Below are 25,730 nucleotides of genomic sequence, written 5' to 3' on the forward strand. Positions count from 1 at the left end.
AATGATACACACAAAAAGATCTTTCATCAAAGACTAAGTGCTCGCTTCGTTCATATTCAGATAAGATTTATGCACCTTTAGGGTGATCTTTTAACGGGTCAAAGTCCTTAAAAAAAAATAAAACTCACTTTTACAATACTACAAATAATAATACATGGATAATTTTGTAAATAATTTCAAAAACATTTAAAAAATTTCTAACATAACATGCATTTAAGATTTAAATAGAACGACAAGCATAACTCACAATACCAATTTAAAAAGTTATAGAAAAAAAGTTAATTAACAAAATCAAGCTAGTAAAGATATCTATTTACTATGCTTATTAATAAATATAAATATTTTATAAAAAAAAACAAAAAAGTTTCATTAAATAATATTTATTAAATAAGTTACACTCACAAACTTATATTGACATTCTAGCAGAACTGCTGACAACATTAAAATTTATTTGATCCGTTATGGTTGTAGTTGTTGGTAGTTGTGATTGCAGTTGTAGGTTTTACATCAGTATATGTAGATGCAGAGCTTTTTAGAGGTATATATGCTTCGTTGGTATGTTAAGACATGGAGGCTGCACATTGTGTAATCAAATTAGCATGCTAATCATAATGCAAGTTTACATCTTTGTTCCAGTCTTCATCCAAATATTGAGATAATAGAGAGGGATTTACATACCGAATCATTTTTTTAATTTACCGATGCATAGTTTTCACATACCAATACATAGTTTTTACATACCGATACATAGTTTTTACATACCAATACATAGTTTTTACATACCGATACATAGTATACCGATATATATATATATATATATATATATATATATATATATATATATATATATATATATATATATATATATATATATATATATATATAAAAGTTAAATTGAAGTTTGAAATTTTGACTTTCTAATTGCATTATTGAACATAAAATTTATAAAACTAAGGGTAAAAACCAGAGTTGTTAACAAAGCCAAAAGTAGATAGGCCAAAGCCACACGTTACTAGGCCAAAAGTAACAATGCGAAGAGTTTTAAAGTCAAGGCCAAGATTAAGAGTTTCAAGGCCAAGGCCTACGCAAACATTTTCAAGACCTAAGACTTAAATTGTTGCCTTATGTTAGGGTCAATTATTAACAAAACTGTAAGTAGCAAGTGATATGACAATAGAATCACATTTTGTAAAAATAGGACTAGGTTATAAGTAGAAATTAAAAGTGCCAATAAAAAATATGTATTTTTTATTAAGGTCAAAACAATCAAGGACAAGGCCAAAATTTTCAAGCCAAGACCAAGGTCAAGGCCTCAATTTTCAGCCTTAAGGCTATGCTAAGGCAAAGGACTAACAACTCTGGTTATAACTAATTCCTAAAAAAAAGAAAAAAAATAGAAAATTATTAAAATGATTACATAGAACATATGTAATATTTATTGTTTTAAAGTTGCGCCAGTCCTTTTTTTTTGTTTAGTATAACGGTAATTTTACATTAATTAGATAAGTGCATATTTATACAGAACTTTAAAAAATTTTTGGTACAGGACTTGATTTCCGACATGACGGTTTGTTTTAAAAATTTTACACATTATGGATATCAAAATCGACCTTTATAAAAAAGAAAGTACTCTTAAATTGTACTCATAAGAAAGAAATAGATTTGTTTTAATCTGGATTAACGCTAATTAATAGTTTTAGAACTTTTCACTCTGGATTAACGCAAATTAATAATTTAAAAGTTTCATCAAAATACAAGAATTAAAGTTTGAAAAGAACGATTGAAATGTTTAATTTAGTATCGATTTGCTATAATAAAATTGTATATACAATACATAATTAGTGAAAACCGATTCATTTAAATTATTTTTGTTTTCGGAATTTTTTTGCTTTTTTATTTTATTTTTTGTTTACAACAATTTTCAAAACTTGTTTGAAGAATTTCGGCAATAAGTTTATTATATTCAGTTTGCAATTACATTTAAAGTTTAAGTGCTTTTTGAAAGTGGAAATGAATTGCAAAATAACAGCGTCCTGACCACATCCTGGCAATAATATCTTTTGACTCTAAGCTTGAATTCTGACGCTTTACAGAATGAAGTTTATACTTCTTTTGACTTTTCAGGTTTATTGAGCTATCAATATAAGGAAAAATTAGAACACGGGGGAAGATGGCGAACTGCTTTCATATATTCCTAGTTTGATATCTAATCTTACCATTTGTAGTAAAAAGCAGCTTTTACACGGTTATGCAGAAATTTAAGTTCAATTATGCAGAAATTTTAATTATTTTATGTTTTTATATTTTTAATAAAAAACAAAAAAACATTACGATTGTTTTTATTTTTATTTTTTTTACTGTCCGCATACATTGACTGATAAATACGTAGAAATTACGAGGTAAGCTGGTACATCGACTGATAAATATGTAAACATGCAAGGAGTGCATCTGTATTGACTGACAAATAGGTAAAACATCGAAAGAGTTTTTCTTCATTGATTTACAAATAGTTAGAACTTGCAAAGAGTGTTGCTACATCAACTGATAAATAGATAGAACATATATACATATATATATATATATATATTTATATATATATTGTCTGTGTTTTTTAGACTTATCTATTAAACCAAATATCTTGAACATATTAAAAAAACATGTCTGACGCACCCAATCAAAGTTCTGGTAACAGCACTGAGTCAATGGTAGATAAAAAACCAAATTTTGGATTTTTACGTTCTCCTCTCGGGATTCAGATGGCAATAAATGTAGTAAGTGAAAACTATAATAAATACTTTTAATGTTTTAAATATATGATTAACACAAAGATTGCATTTACAGTTTTAAAACTTTTATTCTTTATCTAACATTTTCTTTTTTGTGAACTCATGTTATTAAAAAGTGCGAATTGTTTTATTTCAAGATTCTGCTGTTTATTGCTTGTATAATAATAGCTGGTTGGAAAGAAAATATCATTTGGTCAGTTTGGATATCTTCAAAAGTTTCTTACTTTTTATGTACCACAACTACACCTTGGTTGATTCATGGCATTCTCTTTATTGTATTTATTTTCAAGATTCACACAAAAATACCTATCAATTGGCCGCTTACAGTAAGATATTTAACAATATTTAAGATATTTAATTTTTTACGTACGTACGTATTACGTAAGATATTTAATTTTTTATAAATAATTTTAATTGGCGAATTTACCACTTTTAGTGCCTATAGAAAACGATCTCCTTTGTCTAGATACCCTAAGTGTCTATAAAAATTTAGAATCCGCACTGCCTATTAAAATAAGCCTATTATCCCAATTTATCCAGAACTGTGCCAAAGATTCTAAGAATAAAATAAAAGTGAATAAAACCTTTTCAAAGTTAATTTTAAATGACTTCAATGGACCAAGAAAAAAGGAGGTGGTTAGTTATTTTTGCACTTTAAAAACGCAAAAATTACTAACCACCTCCTTGTTTACTGTTTCTAATGGCTATTTAGCACTTTCCTTTGACCCCTACTGAAGATACAAGATTGGTTATTTTAATTTTTAAATCTCAATGTTACTTTTTTATGTGCAAAAATGCCTATACTCAAGAGCAAATATGGTAGCGTAATAATGCTGACGGATTAATCCTGACGGATTAATGCTGACGGATTAGTTCAACTATTTATTGTGAAATTCGGATAAAATCCTCCGGCTATACTTCTATGCATTAATTTTTATCACTCATTCATTTTTATTATCTTTATTTTTATTGTTTTTCTTCTTCCCCAAACTACAATTTTTTTGGTTTTATTTTTAACTGGCTATGCCCAGTTAAAAAAAATCAAAAAAGCTGCAGTTATTTTTTCAAATTATCTGATAATATAGTTGCTATTAGTGACTTCAAAGCTCATTATACTTAATTGCTTGGCGTTAGTACCACTGTTTTTACTCGCACTAAAATATTAAAAATTTTTCTTTCTTAATCTCTTATTTTTGTGACTCGTTTTACCAGACATCAAGAGTTATTTAACTTTGCTCTATGATATGTGTTTTGGTTTTTATTCAAAACTTATCTCAGTTTCTCATCGTTATTCTTCAGGTGCTTTAGAGCATGGTACGATATTAACAAACCTTTTATCTTGTAATTCTTCTACATTAGATTTACCCGATAATCGTACTTCTTACAACTATCTTAAAGCTGATTAGCATTTTTATAAAAATAGATTATTAAACTTTTTTTATAAGAAATGTTTTTTGTAATTTATTTATTTTATTTTATTGTCAGTTTTAAGTCGTGCTTCACCCTTCTTGGATTTCCAAAAAAATCCTCAAATTTTTTGAAAATCAAAGATAAAGTGATTCCGCGCACAGTGAACCACAGTAACCGTCAAATGGTTTGAAACCTCCCCACATCAAATTTTATTTTATATATACTTAGTTACATATAGAATAATAAATAATCGATTACTTAAAACTTCCAGTTGAGTGGAAAAATGCATAAAAATCAAAAACAAAATTTATACTTTTTAGTTATATAAACTATCCGCCATTTTCAACAAAATAACTTTGATTTGAGTTTTTAAACATTCTCAGGTGCACTACGACTTAAAGTGTGATTAAATAGAAGTTAGCAACATATGTGCTGTTTGTTTTAAAACCTTTAGTAAAAAGTCATCAAAGCTTTATAAATAACCAAATCTATTGAAGAAGAAGAAAAAGCTTTTGTTTGGGATAGCTATGATCAGAGTTTAGTTAACCTTCCTAAAGTTTTTTATAGCAGTTGTTATAAAAACCTTTATTGTTTAGAAAAAATGATACAAAATACCTTAACAAGTGGCTAAACGAAATTTTTTAGGTTAGTTATTAAACTGAACTAAAAATTATATTTATGAATAAGCGTTAAATTACTTAAATTTGTTTTGTTTTCTATTATTTTTGTAAAAAGAAAGAACGTGTCTCAATGAACCTCCATAAATTTGAAAGAAAAGTTATTTAGGTAGCTTATTTTAGCATTTAAAATGCTATCTAATTAATTTGTTATACAATTTATATTACTAGTTTGTATAGTTTTATATAAATAAAATAATGGATTTAGGTAGTCTTTTTTAATTAACAAGGTCATTGAAATTCTGTTTTACTCTAAACCGTGACATAACTTGACGTTCCGTTACGTTACCGTACTTTTTCAAAAATGTTATTCTTTAAATTTTAAAAATTTTTAACACAAAATGCTCGTTAAAGGCAATTGTTATTTAACATATTATGCTTTAAAACAAATGTAGATAACGCACCCCTTTACATAGCGCACCCATTTACATAGAGAATCACGTTAAGTCCCGAAATGTCACGGTTTGCCACGTCATTCCGGGTTCGTCTTGGTTCATAACCGCACCAAATTTTCGAGTGCGGTTATTCAATCGGAACGTCACGCTATTTCAGGAACGTAACGTTTCAATCGGGACAACTTTTTTAAAAGTGTGGTAACGTCTTGGTTCAATCGGGACAAAAGTTGCAGTCACGTAACGTCACGTAACGTTATTTTTTTGAACCGGGACGCCGAAGCTTATTAAATAATATACAAATAGCTGAGTTTTTGTACGTATATAGGATCATCTAACGTAAAATCTTGTAAATTTTTTTTTTTAATTAAAAAACAAAACAAGTAATATTTATAAAAAAAAAAAAAAAAAACTACGTATATAAAATTATAAGTGTTTATTTAAGTATTTAGTCAGAGGCCCTTTTTTTTAAATCATTAATTCCATGCGTTTCAGCATGCCGTCCGTGAAGTTCCGAAAGTATTCTAGTCATTAAGTAATACTCTAATTATCTTTTTTAATTTCTATTTTTGAGAATTTTGCGCAGGCTGAATTTTGCTTTTTTTTTGTTTCCAAGTGTTTATAATAAGATTTTGGATAAATTGGTACACCATTCAAAAACTTAATTTTTTTTTGCTACGCATACATACCATTAATCTTTTTAGTGTTTGGCATCATCATGCATAAAGTTTTAAAGAATGTATTTGACACCTCGTAACAGTTGAAATTGTGCGGCCGTGGCGCAGTGGTTAAAACAAATGCTTTATGTGCAGGAGTTCAGGCTCAAAACGAGCTCTGGACATATTTTCGCGTCACGGTTAGGAAAGAGGCGTGAACTTCCTGGTTAAATGCACTTCCGCCGTGCTCTGTGACAAGACCGTTAGGACTTCTTGGGGCACATAAAAAAGAAAAGAAGAAATAAAGCATAGTAAATAGATGTTAAATTTATAACTTGTTATTATAAGTTTGAAATAATAAAAATGTTTTGAATGTTATCTTTGCTCATAAACTGTTTGTTTTTTTAAGAAAAGAGAGCGTTTTAAAATTTTTTCTTGGGTATGCCATATAATAAAAATTTTATATGCATGTGGCAAGAACAATCCGCGAGTAATATTTGAAAAAGATTTTCTTAGCGTCACTCCAACTGTAAGACTTATTTATATTGGATTTATTATTATTCAAAATACTGGGTTTGTGTTGAATAGATCGTGTTAATTGAGATCGTATTAGCTAGGATTATTTCTATAGTATGCGTCCGATAACAAAATGCAAACGCTTTTAAACCCGCTTTGAAGGAAGAAATTTTCTCAGCTATTGTGCTTTTCTTAAATAACCTGACACTCTATTTTTTTCCATGCTATCTAACTAGATTAATTTCGGCTTTTCCATTATATCTTCTGTTTTTCTAAAAACGAATTTACTCTTGGCTCATGATAGCGGGTTGTGATGCTCTTAGGAATAGAATCTTTTGCTAAAGATGTGAGGCGTCGGTAAAGCAATTAGCTTCAGGAGGGTAAACCATAATACCTTAAGCGGAGAAGATCCTAGTAAAAAGAAACACAATATAATCAAGGCTGATAAATACAACAATTTTAAATAAATTAGTTTTAGAAAGTAATTAGAACTAATAGAAATTCAGTTTTAATTATAAACTAAATTGAGTTTTGAATGAATATTGTTCTGAATAACTTTTTCTATTGTTAGTTTTTTTTCAAAAAATTCCAGTTTACTTATTAGAATTTTAGAACAATCTTATGTTTTAGATCATTATTCTGCCAAAGTGTTCAAAAAACGATATGTTAACCTCTGTATACGGAGGCATTTTTTTTCAAGTATATCAAGAAATAAAATAGCTGCCATTATATTTTTTTATGTGAATAGCACCAATACCAAATGATAATTAACATTCCTGTAACTTAATTCAGCGCAGATAGTAGGGTGTGTGTGAGAAGAGCAGTAAACACACCTCCAACCAAGTTTTTTTTTTTCAAATTATTCTTTTAATTTTTATTTTCTACTAAAAATGTTTAATGAAAGAAATTCCTTCCCTCAGAGACTATTGAGGACCTAAAACCTAAAATCTTAAAAAAGTTTCCACTTGGTTTTACTATAGAGTACAGCGTATTATAGTTAATAAATAATGTATTATAGTTAATAAATTAATATCCTATGTAATGTAACCTTATTACAAATAATAATATATTCATTTAGAATTATAAAATAGTATGTTTTATCTGAATTTAGAAGGTAACAGATTAATAAACTACTCCAAGATTAGATGGATCAGTATTTTGTCAATGCTTTAACGTCTATTTATTAAAAAATTACATTCAATAGATATCAGGGCCCACACTAGCGCTTGAAAAACCAGAAATTTAGCAGGGGTGGCAAATCTAAAAACATTTTTACCGTTACTGTGATAAAATAATAATTCTCAATTAAATTAAATGTATATTTGTTAATTTTATTCTTCAGCTAAAATTACCATTTACTCTATTATATAATTTTGAGTTTATTATTTGATATTTTCTAAAAACTGCTTATAAACCCTTTTTATGAAGAAAAGCAATTATTTTGGTATCGACTTTTTGATAATTTTAAAGCGTATTCAAGGATTTATTTTGAAACCATTGAGTAACACTTGATGGGCGAGTAGGATAAAGACCTCAAGGCCCCTCGAGGATACTTTAGAAAGTATTGACATTGCCTTGTTAGGCATTAATAAGAAATTGATAATTTGATACAAGACAAAGGCTCTAGTTTACTTAATTTTTTTAAATAGCTTAAGTTCTTGTGTTCAATATTTATTTTGGTCATTATTTATTTGAATATTAAACTGCACTAATCCATTAAGTAAACAAAATATAACGACTTAACGTTTGTACTTGATAATTTAAAAAATTACAATAAAATATTCAGGGATTTAAAATTGGATAAATCCTTTAATGAAACAATTGTTAATGTAAAAGGATTCAGCACACGAAATTTTCCTTTCAAACTTTGAATAACCTAATATAAGGAATCAAAGTCTTTTGTGATTTTTGCATAGTAGATGTTTAGTTATATTTGATGTTAGCATAGTAGATGTTACGGTTGCCTTTTATATTATCATATACAGCCGTGTGCAATGTATTATGGCCACTTATGAAATTTGATCATTTCGAAGTTTAATCTCATTTTTTTTCATATGAAGCGAAAAATTCATTATTGAAATCTTTTGTTTAAAATAAAGTTATAATTCATAAAATCAGTGCTTTTTTTTTGCTACTGGCAACTCAGTCACTTTTAACAGCCATTTTGTATGATGTCATCTTAGTTATAATCTTTTTTCTGTAAACTTGTTAATTTTTATAACCAGAGTTTCTAATTCGCTTATTAGGTTATTGTCAAAATATATATTTAAATCAGTAAAAATATTGTTTCTTGAATATTTTTTTTATTTTAAAGTAAAAATAATTGTATTTGATTTGATATTTTTAAAGTACCAAAGCAAGTTCTTAACTTTAGTACTGGAATGTGATATCTTACTTTAGTATGGGGAAAAAAAAGGACTTCTTACCACAAAAAAATGCTGAAATCAGGGCACTTTAAATAAATACTAATCTTTCTTCACAAGAAATTGCCAGAAAGTATCGTATTTTGCGGATTTTTGTACAAAATATACACAAAATAATGGCTAAAATGGAGAACTTGATGCCAAAGAGGGTTGGTAAATGTGAAAAGAAGAGAATCCTTACACCACGTGGGAAAAGAATACTGACCAAGATTGTTCTAGAAAATAGGCAGGTAACCAAAAATGAAATAATTAATGAGCTGGACCAATCTGGAGTCAAAATTTCAAAGAGAACGGTTTAACGTTGTCAACACAATTTTGGTTACATTTACCAACGTCCAGCTAAGAAGCCTAAACTGACGCCGAAAATGATGCAAAAAAGGCTGGAGTGGGCAAAAAAGTATATTAACTTAACAGAAGATAATTAGAATTTCGTAAAATTAATTTATATGTATTTAAAATATCCACTTTCTTACACCAAACTTTAAATATTCACTTAACAATCCTTGTATAATATTATAATGTATGCTTTAGCGACAAGAGTATTTTCCAAGTTTTAACAAAGTAGGCTCAATATGCAAAAAGAAAAAAAAGGGGAAAAATATTTATTGAACTGCATGATTCAAATTGTTAAACACCCTACCTCTGTGAAGATCTGCTCAGTGATATGTGGAAGGAGAATGGGAAGGCTCTATGTTGCAGAGGGAATGATTAATTAGTTACAGCATAAAAAGTCCTGGAACAAAAATTGTTGCCACAATTGGCAGAATGGTTTAGTCCGGGTGATAAAAAAAACCTTCATGCAGGATGGGGCACTATGTCACACGGCTAAAATAGTTAAAAAACATCTTTCAGAACAAAATATTACAAGTAAAGTGTATTTAATAAAAAGAATGATTCACCATTGGAGCCATAATAAATAATTAAAGTAAATGACTAAAAAATGCATCAAAACTATGCCAAAAAGGCTTCTTGCAGTTATAGAGGCAAAAGGAAAATCACCTAATATTGATTTGAATATATTTGTAGTAATATTTAAATAATAAAATTTATTATCAATTTGTTAAATGTTTTTTATTTGTCAAAAAATACCCGTTTCTAAAATAAAAACTACTTTTGAGTACATAAATCACAAAAAAATATGAAGACAATTGATTTTGAAGAATGTAAAAAATTCTGGGTGGCAATAATAAATTGTCACTCGGCTGTAGGGCTGAGTGACAATTGACTGACAAACTGAGGCCACAGAAGACATTAGTTTGTTAGAGTATCGCCCTATTTTATTATTATTTTTTTGTTTTTGTTTTTGTTTTGTTTATTAAAATTTTTATACAAATATATAGAAAGTAAAAAAGTTTACAATTATATTAAAATAGAGATAAAAATTAAATAAAAAGAAAGACCGCAGAAACTCAAAGATTTCATTTAAGACTTGAAACTGTTCAATCTTCTACTGAAAGAAAGCACCCTGGTTATCCTACATCCTGGACTGGAGAGAGAAAGGCAAATTAGTGAATAAATAATCGAAAAGGCGTGAATGAATATTAAATATAGATAACGTGAAAAGAATCCAAATACACTGAACAACAATTAAAGGCAAAGAAAAGAAGGGTGAAATTCGTTAACCAACTCTAACACAAAATCACTATTTGTCTTCGATGATGAAAAATTGTTTTGCAGGTGACAACATACCTGGGATTTCTAAATATTATACAAACACCAAAAAACATGCCAAGAAAGTGTTTGCTTTATGTTACAAAATTTGTTAATGTGTCAGCTATATCCTATATTGGTATATCCGAACCATGTCAAAAACCTGGATAAAGAATCCACTCCCTAATGTGCCTCAAGCACTACCAATTGAAAACTTTTAGGAGCATTTGACATAAAATGTTAACGAGGAAATATGGCAAGCTTCGACAGACCAAGTTTTGATTGATCACTCTAAATAAAACTACAAAAAATTGATTTAAAATTTTTACCGTTGCTTAAGAAAGGTGTTAAAGGGGTCATCCTTAAATGATGTCAGTGTTTTTTCTCAATTTTTTGACTCCCCCTCCCCCTTTGCCAAACTCTGTCAATTTTTGGCCAACCCCCCGTTATAAATGATGTCAGTTTTTATGTACTCCCCCATCCCCCCCACTCCTTAAATAACAATAAAAATGCTTAAAACCCATTTTTTTTCTGACTTAATTATACATTTATATAATAGTAGATCTCATCAAATTATATTATATAATAGTCGATATTTCATTAAATAATCAACTAAGCAAATAGTATTAAATATCTTTAATACAATCTTCCCATGGGTTGTTGAAGTGATCATCGATAGAAACTATAGGTAGTGAATGGTCACCGCGCTCTAAAAGGATATTGTATTCTTGAGGTACAATCAAATTCGTTGCGTCAACTTTATTTTTATCTAACCATTCAGCAGTTTCCGAACTCTTCTGCAAGACAATGACTGCCAAGAGTCCTGTCTGACGCTTGGCAGCAATACGAACAGGTTGGACTCTTTTTTTAGAGGGAGTGTTATAGCAGAAGAATGGATAGAACGTGCTTTTTCAACATAGCTTGAGAGACAAAGTAGATATTGCATTTTTTTAAGATTCTATCAGCTAGGCTAGACTGAATTGATGGACAAAACGCATCATGCGGCAAAATTCGAAATCCTTTGGCAGTACGAGGAAGAATACTTTCAATGTTTGATGCGATGAGCATAAAGACGGATGATGGAAACAATTCTTTTGCTCCTTCTGAGTCATCTACTGATTTGAGCCCGTCTCTCGTTTGGTTAACAGGGACATGTGGCGGATGAAATCTTGCTCTAATTAGAGTTAAGTAAGAGCTTCTAATAGTCCGACAACAAGAACGATTTTCACATTTCACAATTTGAGTAAAATATTGACTTGTACGAAGATGATCGGCAATCCAACGTTGATCTTGTTATAAAAGGCTCCTTGACTCTAACTCTGATTTGTTTGGATCAATATACTCTGCAATGGTTGGATAACCGTCAATTTGTAGATCAGACCAAATATCAGCCAAAGCCTATCCAGCAAAACCAAAGTTTTGTTTTTCTAAATTTTTATCTATTGTCCTGCCCGATTTAAAAAGATATGCTGGTTATTATAGGTTAAAATTTATATTATTATTTTTACAAATTAACTTTTATCAATGTAAATACCTTGAGAATCAAGATGAGTTCCGTAATGTTCGTGCGGAAGAATCCCCCCAGATAATTCTTTACTAAGAGGTGCCAATTGTCGCTCAGCTCTGTTGAATGCACTGCGGCCTGAAGCGTTCGAAGGTCCTCGAGCGTTCGGCAGGTCCAGAATAATTAACAGAATCTGTTTTTCCGAGACGATCTTTTTTGATTGTAATTCCAGCGCATACAGGTGGTACAAGCTTACGTTTAGCAGCCACGACCCAGCCGTGGTCCGGGAGAGTTACCCGGTACTCCAAATGCATCAACAACGGCGCCTGTTTTTTGGCTGCGGTGATTCCAATTGGCACTCTAGCCTTGTCGTCTTGGCTAATGAAACACACTTCATCTGGCCCTAAAATAGAACAAACTTCTTCCACATAATTTATAGTTGAACTGCAAAAGAGTCCGTCAACATGTTTTAAATTAGATTCATTCTGAGGACTGATCAATCTAACAGGGATTGTTTTGACGTGCCTTTTGCCTTCTAATGTTCCGTAACTTCTCGGAAATAGACGAGTGTAGAGGGCGCTCTTGCTGATTGCAAATCCAATTTTTTTCATCTCGGATGTCAATTCGTTGAGAGTTTTAATGCTCTAAATAATAAAGAAATAAATTTGGATATAATTAACTTTTTTACAGAAAACGGGATTTATTTCGTAAATGAAATTCAAATCAAATCTTGAAATTAGTTGTTAAAATTTCAAGGATATTTACAATAGTGAATGTACTAATTAAGAGTAAAATTCTAAAAAATACAGTATTAAAAAACATAGCTAAGCTATCATTACCCGAAGAACCTCTGACCGACGTCTTTCATCAGCGGACGAACCATGGAGAGCAATATCCATAATTGCCTTTAAAAGAAGAGGATGATCTAACTTCTCTATTTTTCTTCTGTTGAGCTTGATCATACTTTTTTTTGGCCAGTTCTTTACATAGATGAGCTAGTTTTTTCTTTTTCTTTTTCAAATCATCCTCTTCAACTTCAGCAATGAATCCACTTCCCTTTCTAGTCTTCAGTCCAGCAACTTCACCATTTAAAGCTGCAATCTCAGAATTGCGTTGATCTTGAGCCACTTTTCTTGCCTTTTTTTCAATTTTTCGTGGTCAACAAACTTAAAGTTAATACACTTTGTTCATCATCAATAACAGATTGCTCATTGGTGGGCTCAACAAACTGTGAGGAATTCTTGTCAAATTCAAGTGGAGTATACGTGGGGGCAGACTGTTTTGGAGTATTGGCCAAGAATGATAATTGCTTGCTCTTGAACTTCATTGCCTTTTTATTAAATAAATAGAATAAATACATTACTCTTGATTCAAGAGATCCTTATGCACCAGTTTCTCTTCTTTCAATGAATTCCATATACTATGGACTTATTTCTGGATATTAGCCTTTTTTTATCGGGATGAGCATTTTCATACGAGACCATCAATAAGTTAAGTAATGCGGTTTTATCCATATTTTAATATTGATTTATTAGTATTGTTTACATCACAATCAGAATAATGATTTTGCTCGTTGTTAGCGCAAGCCTTTTAAAGAATTTCTTCAACCCGCAAGAGAGAAATTAGTATTTCAAATTTTCAATAGACTTTATGTGCTTGCATTGCCTCACGTTTTACAATCAACTAGAGAGCAAATAGAGTTTCGTATTTGAAATAACAACAATTTAATTTCAAAAAATGACAAATTTATGAGTTTACTTTTATGAGTTTACATTGAACCACATTTTATAATCCATTTAATAATAATAATTGACATCATTTTGGCCTCAATACCCCATTGTCAATTAGTGTCAAACTTTCCAGCACTTCCTCCCCCCCCATCCTATATTTACTGACATCATTTATGGATGATCCCAAAGCGAAATTGAGATCAAATGCAGATGATGGTGTTTTTTCCTGTAAGAAATAACTGATTTTTGTTAGAAGATTTTTTTTTATTTTAAAAATCTTTTTTTTAAATAAAAAAAAAGAGGTTTTTTGTATTTTTAAAAAAGATATCGACGTTTTTATTTTTCCTTTTAACTTACGCGTCACTCGTTAGTTCTTTTGCCGCCGTGATGTCATATTGTTTACAGCCGTTGTTGTTATAAATTTTTTGTAAAAACTAAAAACTGCTAATAATGCTATAACTTAGATATAGCTTTTAATAAAAGTTTTTCAAACACAGGGTATACAGTCATAAGTAACATTCTTTAGTATTTACACAATAGAAAATCAACTTTCACTTTAAATCTGAAATAAAACTAGCAACAGTACCGACCTCAACAAAATGCCTCAATTTAATAGCGGAGCTACTTCAAAATGCCTCAAATTAAAAGCTGAGTTTTTAAATATTTAATGGCAAACCATTATAAAACTTAATTTGAACTTTCTGTTTTGAATAATGTCATTGTTTACTTTGAATGGACAGTAGATAATCACAACACTTCGATGCCAATCAGCAAGTGGAATTGTTTGTTCCGCCAATGATGATCTATCAGCGTAATTGAGTAATTAAGTAAAACCAAAATTTTTACATAAGGACTGATAGCCCTAGGTGAATAGTGGAAAGAATTTATATAAGAATTTGGAACAAAAAATGTATAATTTGACACCCGTTAAATAGAACAGATGAGTTAAAAAATGTTTATAATTATCAAAGTTTTTTTCCTTTTTTTTGTTCCAAATTCCCAAAGAACTTATAGAACTTTTAGACTAATAAGGTTCTTTTTCTGGTGCTAACAAAAATGGCTGGATAATGGATAAACGGTTTGAACATTTTTTACAAACAATATTTAATGTTTTATTCTTTAAAAGTCTTGAAATATTATACGTTCAGGATGTGGGTTCTTGTCACCATCACCATTCAAGTTGTCCATTTAAGTGAATTAGACGATTATTTCCTATTTTGAATAGCTTATGAGAAATTTGTAACTGTTCAAAATTCAGGGTAAAAATATTGTGAAATACATCCTTTGATAGAAATATAATTACAAAAAAAGATTTTGAAGAAGACTGCTACTGATCACGTATTTGTAATATCAACAATATCTAAATCAAATTCTACCTCAAGAATACACAATACACTTAACAAGAGTTCTGCTAAAAAACTAGATTATAATTATTGTCACACGTTGTGTTACTGCTATTCATGAAGTCAAATAGTTATTGTCACACGTTGTGTTTCTGTTACGTGAAGTGAAATAATTTCGAAAGGTGTTTTATTATTCTTACAATTTTTAAATCTGTTTCATCAACATTTACATTTAAATTATTCACTGAAAATGGCATTAAATATAGAGAAAGAACAAGTAAAAAAAGGATAGTAAATCATGATTAACAAGCTACTGGATTACAATATAAATCTCGGCTAGAAAAATCCAACCAAACGGAATGTGCAAAAGAAAAAAGTCTATGCATCAAGATACATGTTTGAGTTACCCTGGTATTATAGATGTGATCAATAAACAACCTTGTGCAACGTGTAAACACATCATAAGCAACCTTGTGCAATGTTAGTGCAAATCAAATATATTTTTCAATAAAAGTTTTTAGATCAAGAATATTTACAAATTAAAAGTAATGAGTTCTAAAATGAAGTAAACACCTGTCAAATTCAATAGTAATAAAAATAGTGTTAACAACAAAAATAAATATAACATAGATATCGATAATGTGGTAATAAAAAGTTAAACTATAATAATATAATAATAATAATAATAATAATAATAATAATAATAATATAACAACAGCAATAATGACAGTAATGTAAATAATTATTATTATAACAACAATACGCTAATAATAACAATAATAATTATAATAATATTTTCAATATAATGACGGTACTAATATTGGTAAACAACACTAATATTAGTTAAAAGTAATTAGTAAATATTTATAAAAATAACAATAAGCATAGTGATGACAACACAAATTGATTATAGAAATTATAAATATTAAGTGTACATTTTTAATAAAAAGTAGAATAAACTGGTTTTAAAGGTACTGAGAAATCTTAGTTCATAAAGAAGGTTGCTCCAAGTTTTAAACCTTTGATGTTTTATAGATTTATGTCTGTAGCTATGAGAACGTTATTTAGTGACAGACAGGTTTAAATTACTATTGGAACGAAGGTGATAACGAGTGTTAGCACTTTTGGAAAATAAATTAATGAAAGTTAAAAGAAGGTTATTGTGTTGGTGGTTCTAGACCACATCATAAACATCGTAAACACACCATAAGCAACCTTATGCAATGTTTAAACGCAGCTTAGGTGATCATGCTAACCCTTATTTAAACGATAGTTGGTTAAAATGTCATAAATGATAAAAATCATGGCATCTATCTAAAATGCTTTCGTTTTGAATATTTTTTTTCTGTATACAAACTGTATAAAACACTAATGGTTTTTTTTTTAAAAATCTGTCTTTGAATTTTTGAATTTCTGTTTTATTCGGTTAACTTTTTAAGTTTAAGATATAATAACATTTATTTAAAATCAGAAATAGTAAGTTTAGAAATTAGTCAGAATTTGGTTTTAAATTTTACTTAGGTAGGAATTTTTTCTAATAAGGGTTTTATTTTAAGTAATATACTTTCATTTTAATAAAAACGGTGATTTAAAAACGTTTCTAGCACTGCGCTTGCAACGTCTTTATACACTAAAATGGGTGTCATGATTTGCTTGTTTATAAAATGCAGAGTTTTAGCTATTAATATTATTTACATTTATCAATTCGGTTTTCAATGAACTTGCCTTAATTTTCTTTAAAATCCTAAATTTAGTGCATCACTATGCCAAAATTACCAAACTTAGGTAGCAATCTATGTCAATTTTGAGTATAAAAATACAGAGAATTGATGAGCATAATTTATTAGCATTATAAAGGCAATGATTGTCTGTAAACAATAAAGTAGCTCAGCATGCCAAAATTAATTTACTCTACCTTGTTTAAAAATGGATAAATCTTAAGTGATGTTTTTTAAACAAAGTATAACTTTTATGGCTCTCAATTGAATCAACGTAGAGTTTGAACGGGGTTTTCTGCGGTCTAACTAGAATGACATGTCAATTGGACAATTAAACTAAAATGACATGTCAATTGGACGATTAAACTATTGGTGCACACTGCTTTCTCAAAATTTATTTTAAAATTACTTATATAAAATGATATACTTATCAGAACAACTAACCCTTTAATAATTAAGAATGACTAAATTTTGTAAAAATAAAAAAAAAAATTATACTTTAACAAACAGTTTTTCATTAGCTATTTTTAAATATATCGTGTTTTTTATTTTTTTTTTCCTTTAAGTTTTACAAAATATTATTATTCTTAAAAGAATATGATATTTTACATAAATATAAAGTACTCGGTATCAACCCAAGAATATCAGGACTAAATAAATGTAATCCCAAAGGCCCTTGACTTCACAGATTGTTTTTAAAAACTGTCAAAATGTTCGAGCCAAGACCGAATCAAAAACAAATAAGCAAATACAAAATTTATTTTTGCGGGAAAAATTTTTTCAAACGTATTGGTAATTCGAAACCTAAGCGCGATTTAAATTATGCACACGATAAATAGTGATCAATAAAATGTAAATAACCGTATGTATTTCAAACATTTTCATAGAAAGTAAAATAGTGTTAACCTTTTAGAGTATTACTTAATATTTTGATATATTTCATACATATATTACACTTCAAACATTTATGTATTTACATACTTTTTATTTTGGTAGCTTTTTTTAAACTGCGCAATATGGATTGTTTTGCTTTTAATATCTTCGAGTATACTTGCAAATGAAGCGCGAAAGTTCAAAATATTTGCAGATTCTGGTTCCGATGCACTTTATGCAGCTTCGGTAAGATAACTTTAAATATCAAAAACTATAAGTTTTCAAGAATTATCAAATAATAAAACAAACTCTATGTAAACAAAAATTTTTATGTTTTTATTTACAAAAACCAAAAATAAACAATTAGATAGTATAAAAAATGAACAATATTTGTTAATAATTTATTGTCTATAAAAATTTAGGCTTTTAGATTCTTTGCATGTGTTGGTTTGGTGATTGAAGCATTTCTTCATTTTAGAGAATACAGAAATCCTGTTTGACCTTAGCAATCTTAGGATAATAACAATCTTATGTTATGATTTTTATAAAACTTTCTAATAATTAATTTTTTTTGTTTTGTTTTTATTGACTATAATTTTTTTCTGCTTAATCGAAAAGTATCTGAATCATTTTGATTGGTCAAAAGTATCTGAATCATATTTAATTGATTGGTCAAAATTATTTTTGACCAATAAAATTCAGAAAAATTTATATGCGTACTTTTAATCATTTATTTTTAATATTGATTGTTATGTTTTTTGCATTTAATTTTAAAAAATTACACAAACATTTTTTGTTGGGTTTTTGTTAAAGTGAAAAAGTTAAAAAATTTTTTAAACCATTGTTTGGCTAAAACCCTTCACGGTCACGTATTATTTGTTTTAGATATTTAATATAGTGTTGAAAACCATTTTTAAATTATAATTTAAAAACGGATATTTTCAACACTATATGTATAGTTATGTTTTACAGTAGACAATGCATGAGTTGATTGGTCACGTAACCGTTATGGAAAATTTTACATCCACCTGAATCAATTTAGTTCAATATTTACCCTTATTCTATCAGTTTTAAATTTAGTGTGTGCTTATTACAGATAAACTAGGATCAAAAATGTTTGAATCCTAATATAATATTTAAAGTTGTAGGTATTCCTGCAATCACGAAACACTAAAATTAAATATTGCATTTAAAAGGTATGTTATGGCAATGAAAAAATATAATGCACCATGCTAAAAGTACAATAAATTAAATTACATTACTGTTTACCATGTTGCATTTATAAAACTTCTCTACCTATCTGGCATCAGCCATAAAATAAGTTCATTATATGCCAGAAAAAAAACTCCGGCACTGAAATGATTATGGTGAGCTTTCAAAGTCTTTTTTTTTTGACATTTACGTTTACCTCATTTTGAAATAACTACCAGCGTCAAGTTAATTTAAAATACTACAAAAATAAACAACAAAGTTGTTTGTTTTCTTCTAATAACATAATATTTTAAGGAACAAACCAGAAAATGTTAAAATTCATCTTTTTCATCTTTGTTGTTATCGTATCGAAGTAAATCAAAAAAATTAGACTCGTATTAAAACGTTTTACATATCTAAAGATCTTGAATCTCTGCCACTGATATATATAGTTTCTCATGAAACAAGTTTCAAAGATTTTCTTATAATACTCACAGTTTCTCACTGTTCTAATTTCACAAGGTTTTCTGATAATAGGAACTTTCTTTTACTTTCTACTCTTAATATAAATTCCTATAAATTTCTGATTTATAAGGAAACACCGCCGTAAATAAACTCACCTTATTTTTCATTATTTTTTTTTCAAAGTTTTCAAAGTTATTTGTATTTTTTAATTTTTTTATTTATTTTAATCATCATCAACCTGTAAAGTTTTCATTAAGTTGATTGTTGTCATCATCTGATGTGTCATCAACTGATGTACCATCATCATTTTCATAACTGCTTGTATTTACGTCAATTTCTTATAGCAGCTTTAGGTCAGCAACTTCTTTTAGATGAATATGTGTTTTACTTTCAGATCTTGTACTTGAAAATAATATATTTATAAGTGGATCTGATAAATTAATTGCATAGTGAATATACCAAAATAACATTCTTCTTTTGAGAGCTAACGAGCATATTGTAACCGATCTTTTTTGATGATTTTATTGCAATACTCTAGGTTTTTCTCACGCAAAGCTCTTACGGAATCAGCTGAATTTAAAAAAATTCTCTTTAATGGGTCAATCTTTTAAAGATTGCTGCAGGAATTTTAAACCATCTTTTTCACGTTTTAAAGAAAATTAAATATGTTTCTTTACAATAATTATTGAATTTCTGAAGATGAATAGTATGGTTTAACAAGGTCTAAGGTTTTGAAATATTTGAAAAGCTATTAATTGCTGTTAAATATATACGAAACGTTTCTTGCAGTACTATTACTAGATCCTTCTGATCTTGAATCGTCAATTCTCAATCCAAAATGCCTGAACATTAAAAGGTGTAAACGCTATCTTTCTTCATCATTCATTTGTTTGTACCTCTTTTTTACACGCCAAACTTTAAATTCAACACGAAATGGTTTACCATCAATACACACGATAACTCGATGAGTAATCTATAGTAAGCATTCAAAATACTGAACAGTTTAAAGGTGACAATGCACGAGGGAATTTTTTTTTGTATAGTCTCAGAGTTTTTTTAGGTCTTTTATTGGTGTTGCTGCGCAAACAGAATAGCATTACATAAATAACGTGTCTGTGATTAACGCCATAACTTTGCCACCTATCATGCTTAAGATAAATGAAAAATCCATATAACAAATTTTTCATTTCACAAATCTTGTCTGGTAGGTTTAAAAAATGATATTTTTTTCTCTACATCACATTTAATTTGAAGGATAGTATTAACGTTTTCTTTTGTAAACTTCATATAGATAATATTAAATCATCACATTCTTTATTGTGTTTTTTCAAACGCTTCCAAATAGTTATTTGATTTAAACCAACTTATATTTTGACTGTGTTCTTCATGAGAGCCTTTAGTTCAAATTTGGTGACCTATTTTGTTGTAGTAATCAAATCTTTTGGTAGACATCATATGTCCACTAAAAGCTACAAGGCTGTTTAAAACTTTCAGTTTTAAGTAGCCTTGTAGCTTGGAAACCTAGCAGGTGCTGTCATTTGTGTTTCGTGATATGAACTTTTTGTGTTATTACAGTTGATGAAATACCAAAACACTTTAATATCTTGCAACATTTCATTTTTATTTATTCTGCCTAATATTTGAGTTGCTTTAGTTTGATCTTCCATTAACTCTATTAGGAATTTTATCCATGATATAGTACTAATTATTATATGATGTTTTTTTTGCTGCGAGTATAAATATTTGGTTTTTCAATTTAAGTTTAGTTACTGATATATATATATATATATATATATATATATATATATATATATATATATATAATTAATTAATTAGTAAAAAACACTTATCTAACTTTTATCTTCTACTCGGAGTTTCACCATTGCTGGATCATCAGGAAGAGTTACTAAATCTCAAAAAAAATTCAATTTATAGAAAAAAATATTTTACAGGAAGTTATAAATTATTATAAAAAAATTTTAATTACTATATTTTTTTGTTAACGGGAAGTTACAGAAAGTAATTATGAAATAATTTTCTTTGGAATGGGGATAGTTTAATTTGGTCATTTGTTTTTATAATTTTTTAAGAGGTATTTATTTTCGTGCCTACATTTAGAAATTAATTCAGATTTTTTATTTAATAAATTTTCTTGATTCAAATGAGTAATTATTTCAAAATAATTACTCATTTGAATCAAGAAAATTTATTAAATAAAAAATCTGAATTAATTTCTAAATGTAGGCACGAAAATAAATACCTCTTAAAAAATTATAAAAACAAATGACCAAATTAAACTATCCCCATTCCAAAGAAAATTATTTCATAATTACTTTCTGTAACTTCCCGTTAACAAAAAAATATAGTAATTAAAATTTTTTTATAATAATTTATAACTTCCTGTAAAATATTTTTTTCTATAAATTGAATTTTTTTTGAGATTTAGTAACTCTTCCTGATGATCCAGCAATGGTGAAACTCCGAGTAGAAGATAAAAGTTAGATAAGTGTTTTTTACTAATTAATTAATTATTGCTCTGTTCTTTAAGAACATTGAGCACTCTATTTGTAAAATACACTAACATAATTTACATATATATATATATATATATATATATATATATATATATACATATATATATATATATATATATATATATATATATATATATATATATATATATATATATGTAAATTATGTTAGTGTATTTTACAAATAGAGTGCTCAATGTTCTTAAAGAACAGAGCAATAATTAATTAATTAGTAAAAAACACTTATCTAACTTTTATCTTCTACTCGGAGTTTCACCATTGCTGGATCATCAGGAAGAGTTCCTTCCTGATGATCAGGAAGAGTACTCTTCCTGATGATCCAGCAATGGTGAAACTCCGAGTAGAAGATAAAAGTTAGATAAGTGTTTTTTACTAATTAATTAATTATATATATATATATATATATATATATATATATATATACATATATATATATATATATATATATATATATATATATATATATATATATATATATATATATATATATATATATATATGATTTATATATGTAATGGAAAGTGAAAATAATGATGAATTAAAGAAAAAACTCGTAGAATTGGAAAGAGCGCGCTGGAATTACTTTTTAACGTTAAGAGCTATACGAATTTTAAATTCGTATAGCTCTTAACGTTAAAAGTTATTCCATTCGTATAGCTCTTAACATAGGGAATTTCAAACTGCATCAAGCAAAATAAACAAAACTTGCTGATTTGTCTTTTAAAAATAAATCGATTGAAGACATTATTTTTTCACAACTGATTAACTTTTTATTTAAACACTTTTTATTTTTACTTCTGATATCCTAGAATTATGCTGTGGTATGACAATAATTTTAAGATATTTAATACAAAATAAAAAGAAGGTTAAAAAAGCTTTTTCCAAGTGTAAAATTGCTCCAGACATTGAGCAAATTTGAAATTTGCAGTTGAGTGTTTGAATGCAAATAAACAAAGAGGCATTTTAAAGCCAATTCTTTAAGAAAGAATTATCAACTGAAAATAACTGGAAAGAACTTAATTATTTTTTTTGCTATTTCAATGATATTACATTGGGTGTTCAATAAATTTTAATAATAATAATAATAACAATAATAATAATAATAATCATGTTTAATGTGTTAACATTTAAACCCACTATAGAAAAAGACAACAACAACAACAATAAAGTTCAATTTCTGCCACCCTATATCCCTTGTGCACTGGTGCAAATCTATTTCAAATTTAACCTTTTAAGAACTGATGTTTATTGTATATCTCAGCTAACATATCACAGTCCGTTTAAAATCCTTAATTTCCGTTGCGTTGAACTAAACGGTTTAACTTATAAAACTAAACGGTTTTTCCGTTCAATTTTATAATCGGTAATTTTCCGTTAACAGCCCTTAATTTATTTTAACGGACGTTAATCTCCGTTAACAGCCGTTAATTAAAAGATACAACAAAACCTTGAAAATTTTGAAAATTTAAAACACATAAACAGTTGCAAATCAGTTGATATTTATATTCTCGAAAGCAAACAAAATAATATTAAAGCACCGAGACCTAGCTGTCGATAGTAAAAAAATAAAAATCACCCATCCTTATTTTCATTCACAGAATTGCTCAGTTTCCAGTTTTTTACTTTGGTATTCTCTTAGTTGTAATAGCAAAACACCAACTGTACTATTGTGTCAGTGCAAAATTTTTCCTTGCTACAAGTAACAGTATTTCCAAACGAGCTAAAAACCCTTAACTTAATGCAGCAATGCAATAAAATGGACCTCTGAGATAACTTCCGAGTTTCTAATAGATTCTAGAGCTAAAATCATTTTCAATATTGATTTCATCATTATGCTGCGGCTCTTCCATCACGTTTTAACAGGAGCAATTACTTTACTATAAGGCACTATAAAAGAAGCAAACATCATGTTATAATACAATTAATTTAATATTGTGAATGGAAATTTGCGCACTAAGCAATTTAAAAAAACCAACCAGCAAGTTTATTGTATTCCTTTTTAATTTCTTGAGAGGTTAAGAATGATTGATGAGTTTTTAGAAGTTTTATGCAGATAAATTTTGTTACATTGTTTTTAATGCCCTATCTAAACAAGTATTAATCAATTGAAACACAAATTAGCATTAGTTACACGCTATGAAAGCGTCATTGTTTTTATCTTGTTGCTTGCAGCATCAGTTATTGTCACTTTTTGTTTTGATTTCAAGCCAACAACTGATTCAATCATTTTGTCTGTTTCATTAGCAATACGTTGAGTAGTATGGTGTTCTGAAAACTTTTTGCAGGTAATTACAAATTTTATCAAAATGTAATCATTAGCAATATAATGCAGAGTTAAAGCAACAAATGAATCTACTGCTCTAGAAGACCAGCAATTAGTGGAAAATTCTACACCATCTACATTTTTTAGCTCACTTGTCAACTTTTTATCTAATGCTCCCGTTATATTCCGGTATATCATGGGTAACTTGTACTTAGAAAATGTTGTCCTACTTTTTATATTAGCACGGGGATCAAAACTATGAACAAAATCTTTAAAACCTTAAGATTCAACTATACTGAAGGGTAGAGATTCGCAAAGCAAGAACGTTGCGGTATTAAAATTGATAACCAGCTGTTTTTTATTTTGAAATTAATGAAACTATATTGTTTTGCGACTTGAATTCTGTTGTATTGTTTTGTTTGTTTATATTTTTTGACATTGGACTACTTGAGCGATCTGAAACTTCTGGCATAACTCTTATTTTTTTTTTATGTTGGACCTTGTATCGACCTTCGATATTCTCATCTGAAATTAAAAAACAACTTTTCAATTGAACTGTTTAATTAAAAAAAAACAGTGAAAAAATTTTTATTATAGGCTACCTTGTGCCTCTGTATAGTTTTTTTCCTCTCCGTCATTTTGATCAACTGAGTTTCTTAATTCTTTTTCAACTAATAATTAATTCAAAGATGAATCAGTTTTTTTTTGTTTTTTTTTTCATTTTTTTTTATATGTGTATATTTTGCCGTTTAAATAATGCTACAATATTGGTAGTGTATAAATCAATATTTAAATGGCCGGGGCAAAAAGAAGTCAAAAATAGTCTTATCACGTATTTTTACATTATAAGCAGTTGTTATGAGATAAATATTTTAAAATACCGTTAAAAATTAATTCAAATATATTTTTATTTAATTAACAAAAGCCGAAAAACAAAAAAAACAAAACAAAATATGACACATTTTAATAGAAGACAATAAAATTATCGAGGTGTACAAAAAACAAAACAAAACAAAATTAAATATTAGAGCTGATTTGAAATAAAGTTATAAAAAGAACTATTTGTTGAAGTAATTTTATTTATTGTTAATCAATAATTATTAATAGGATAAAGAGTTATTTTTTACACTGTTTAAGTTAATAATAACAAGAACAGAACAAAGCAAACCAGGTGGGATGTTCGCATAATGGAAATTAAAAAGATAAATAAAAAAATAAAAACCAGATAATAATAAAAAAGAAGATGAAAATAAAGTTAAAAGAAATTAAAAGAAAAAAATTTTTTAGAATTAACTCAATTCATTGTCAATAGTAAGAAGTTTTTTTTTAAGTTTTATTTTAAATTTGTGAAAAGAAGTAGTAGTTTTGATGTCGTTAATAAATTTAGAACTCCATAATTTGGGTCCTCTATTTGCAATAGAGAATTCGGTGGCTGTATAATAGGTTTGGGTTGCTGTAGTTTTGATTTGAAAATCTAGTACAGTAAACATGATTTATTTTGTTATAAAAGATATTAAATATTAGAGGTGTCATTTTGTTATCAATTTTGTACATAAAAGTAAGTATCTGATAAATGTTTAA

The 25,730-nt window shown here is 28.0% G+C and overlaps 1 protein-coding gene across 1 annotated transcript; it reads left to right on the forward strand.

Moving 5' to 3' along the window:
* The first annotated feature begins 2,584 nt into the window (after positions 1-2,584).
* On the forward strand, positions 2,585-18,269 carry LOC136091469 (uncharacterized). The gene is made up of 4 exons (XM_065819082.1): positions 2,585-2,771; positions 2,924-3,112; positions 17,802-17,924; positions 18,101-18,269. Exons 1-4 carry the CDS (start codon positions 2,658-2,660, stop codon positions 18,176-18,178), a joined length of 504 nt encoding a protein of 167 aa, XP_065675154.1. The 5' UTR covers positions 2,585-2,657; the 3' UTR covers positions 18,179-18,269.
* Positions 18,270-25,730: the final 7,461 nt, after the last annotated feature.

This window comes from Hydra vulgaris, chromosome 15 (genome assembly GCF_038396675.1).
Source record: "Hydra vulgaris chromosome 15, alternate assembly HydraT2T_AEP".
In the NCBI taxonomy this organism is placed as follows: Eukaryota; Metazoa; Cnidaria; class Hydrozoa; order Anthoathecata; family Hydridae; genus Hydra; species Hydra vulgaris.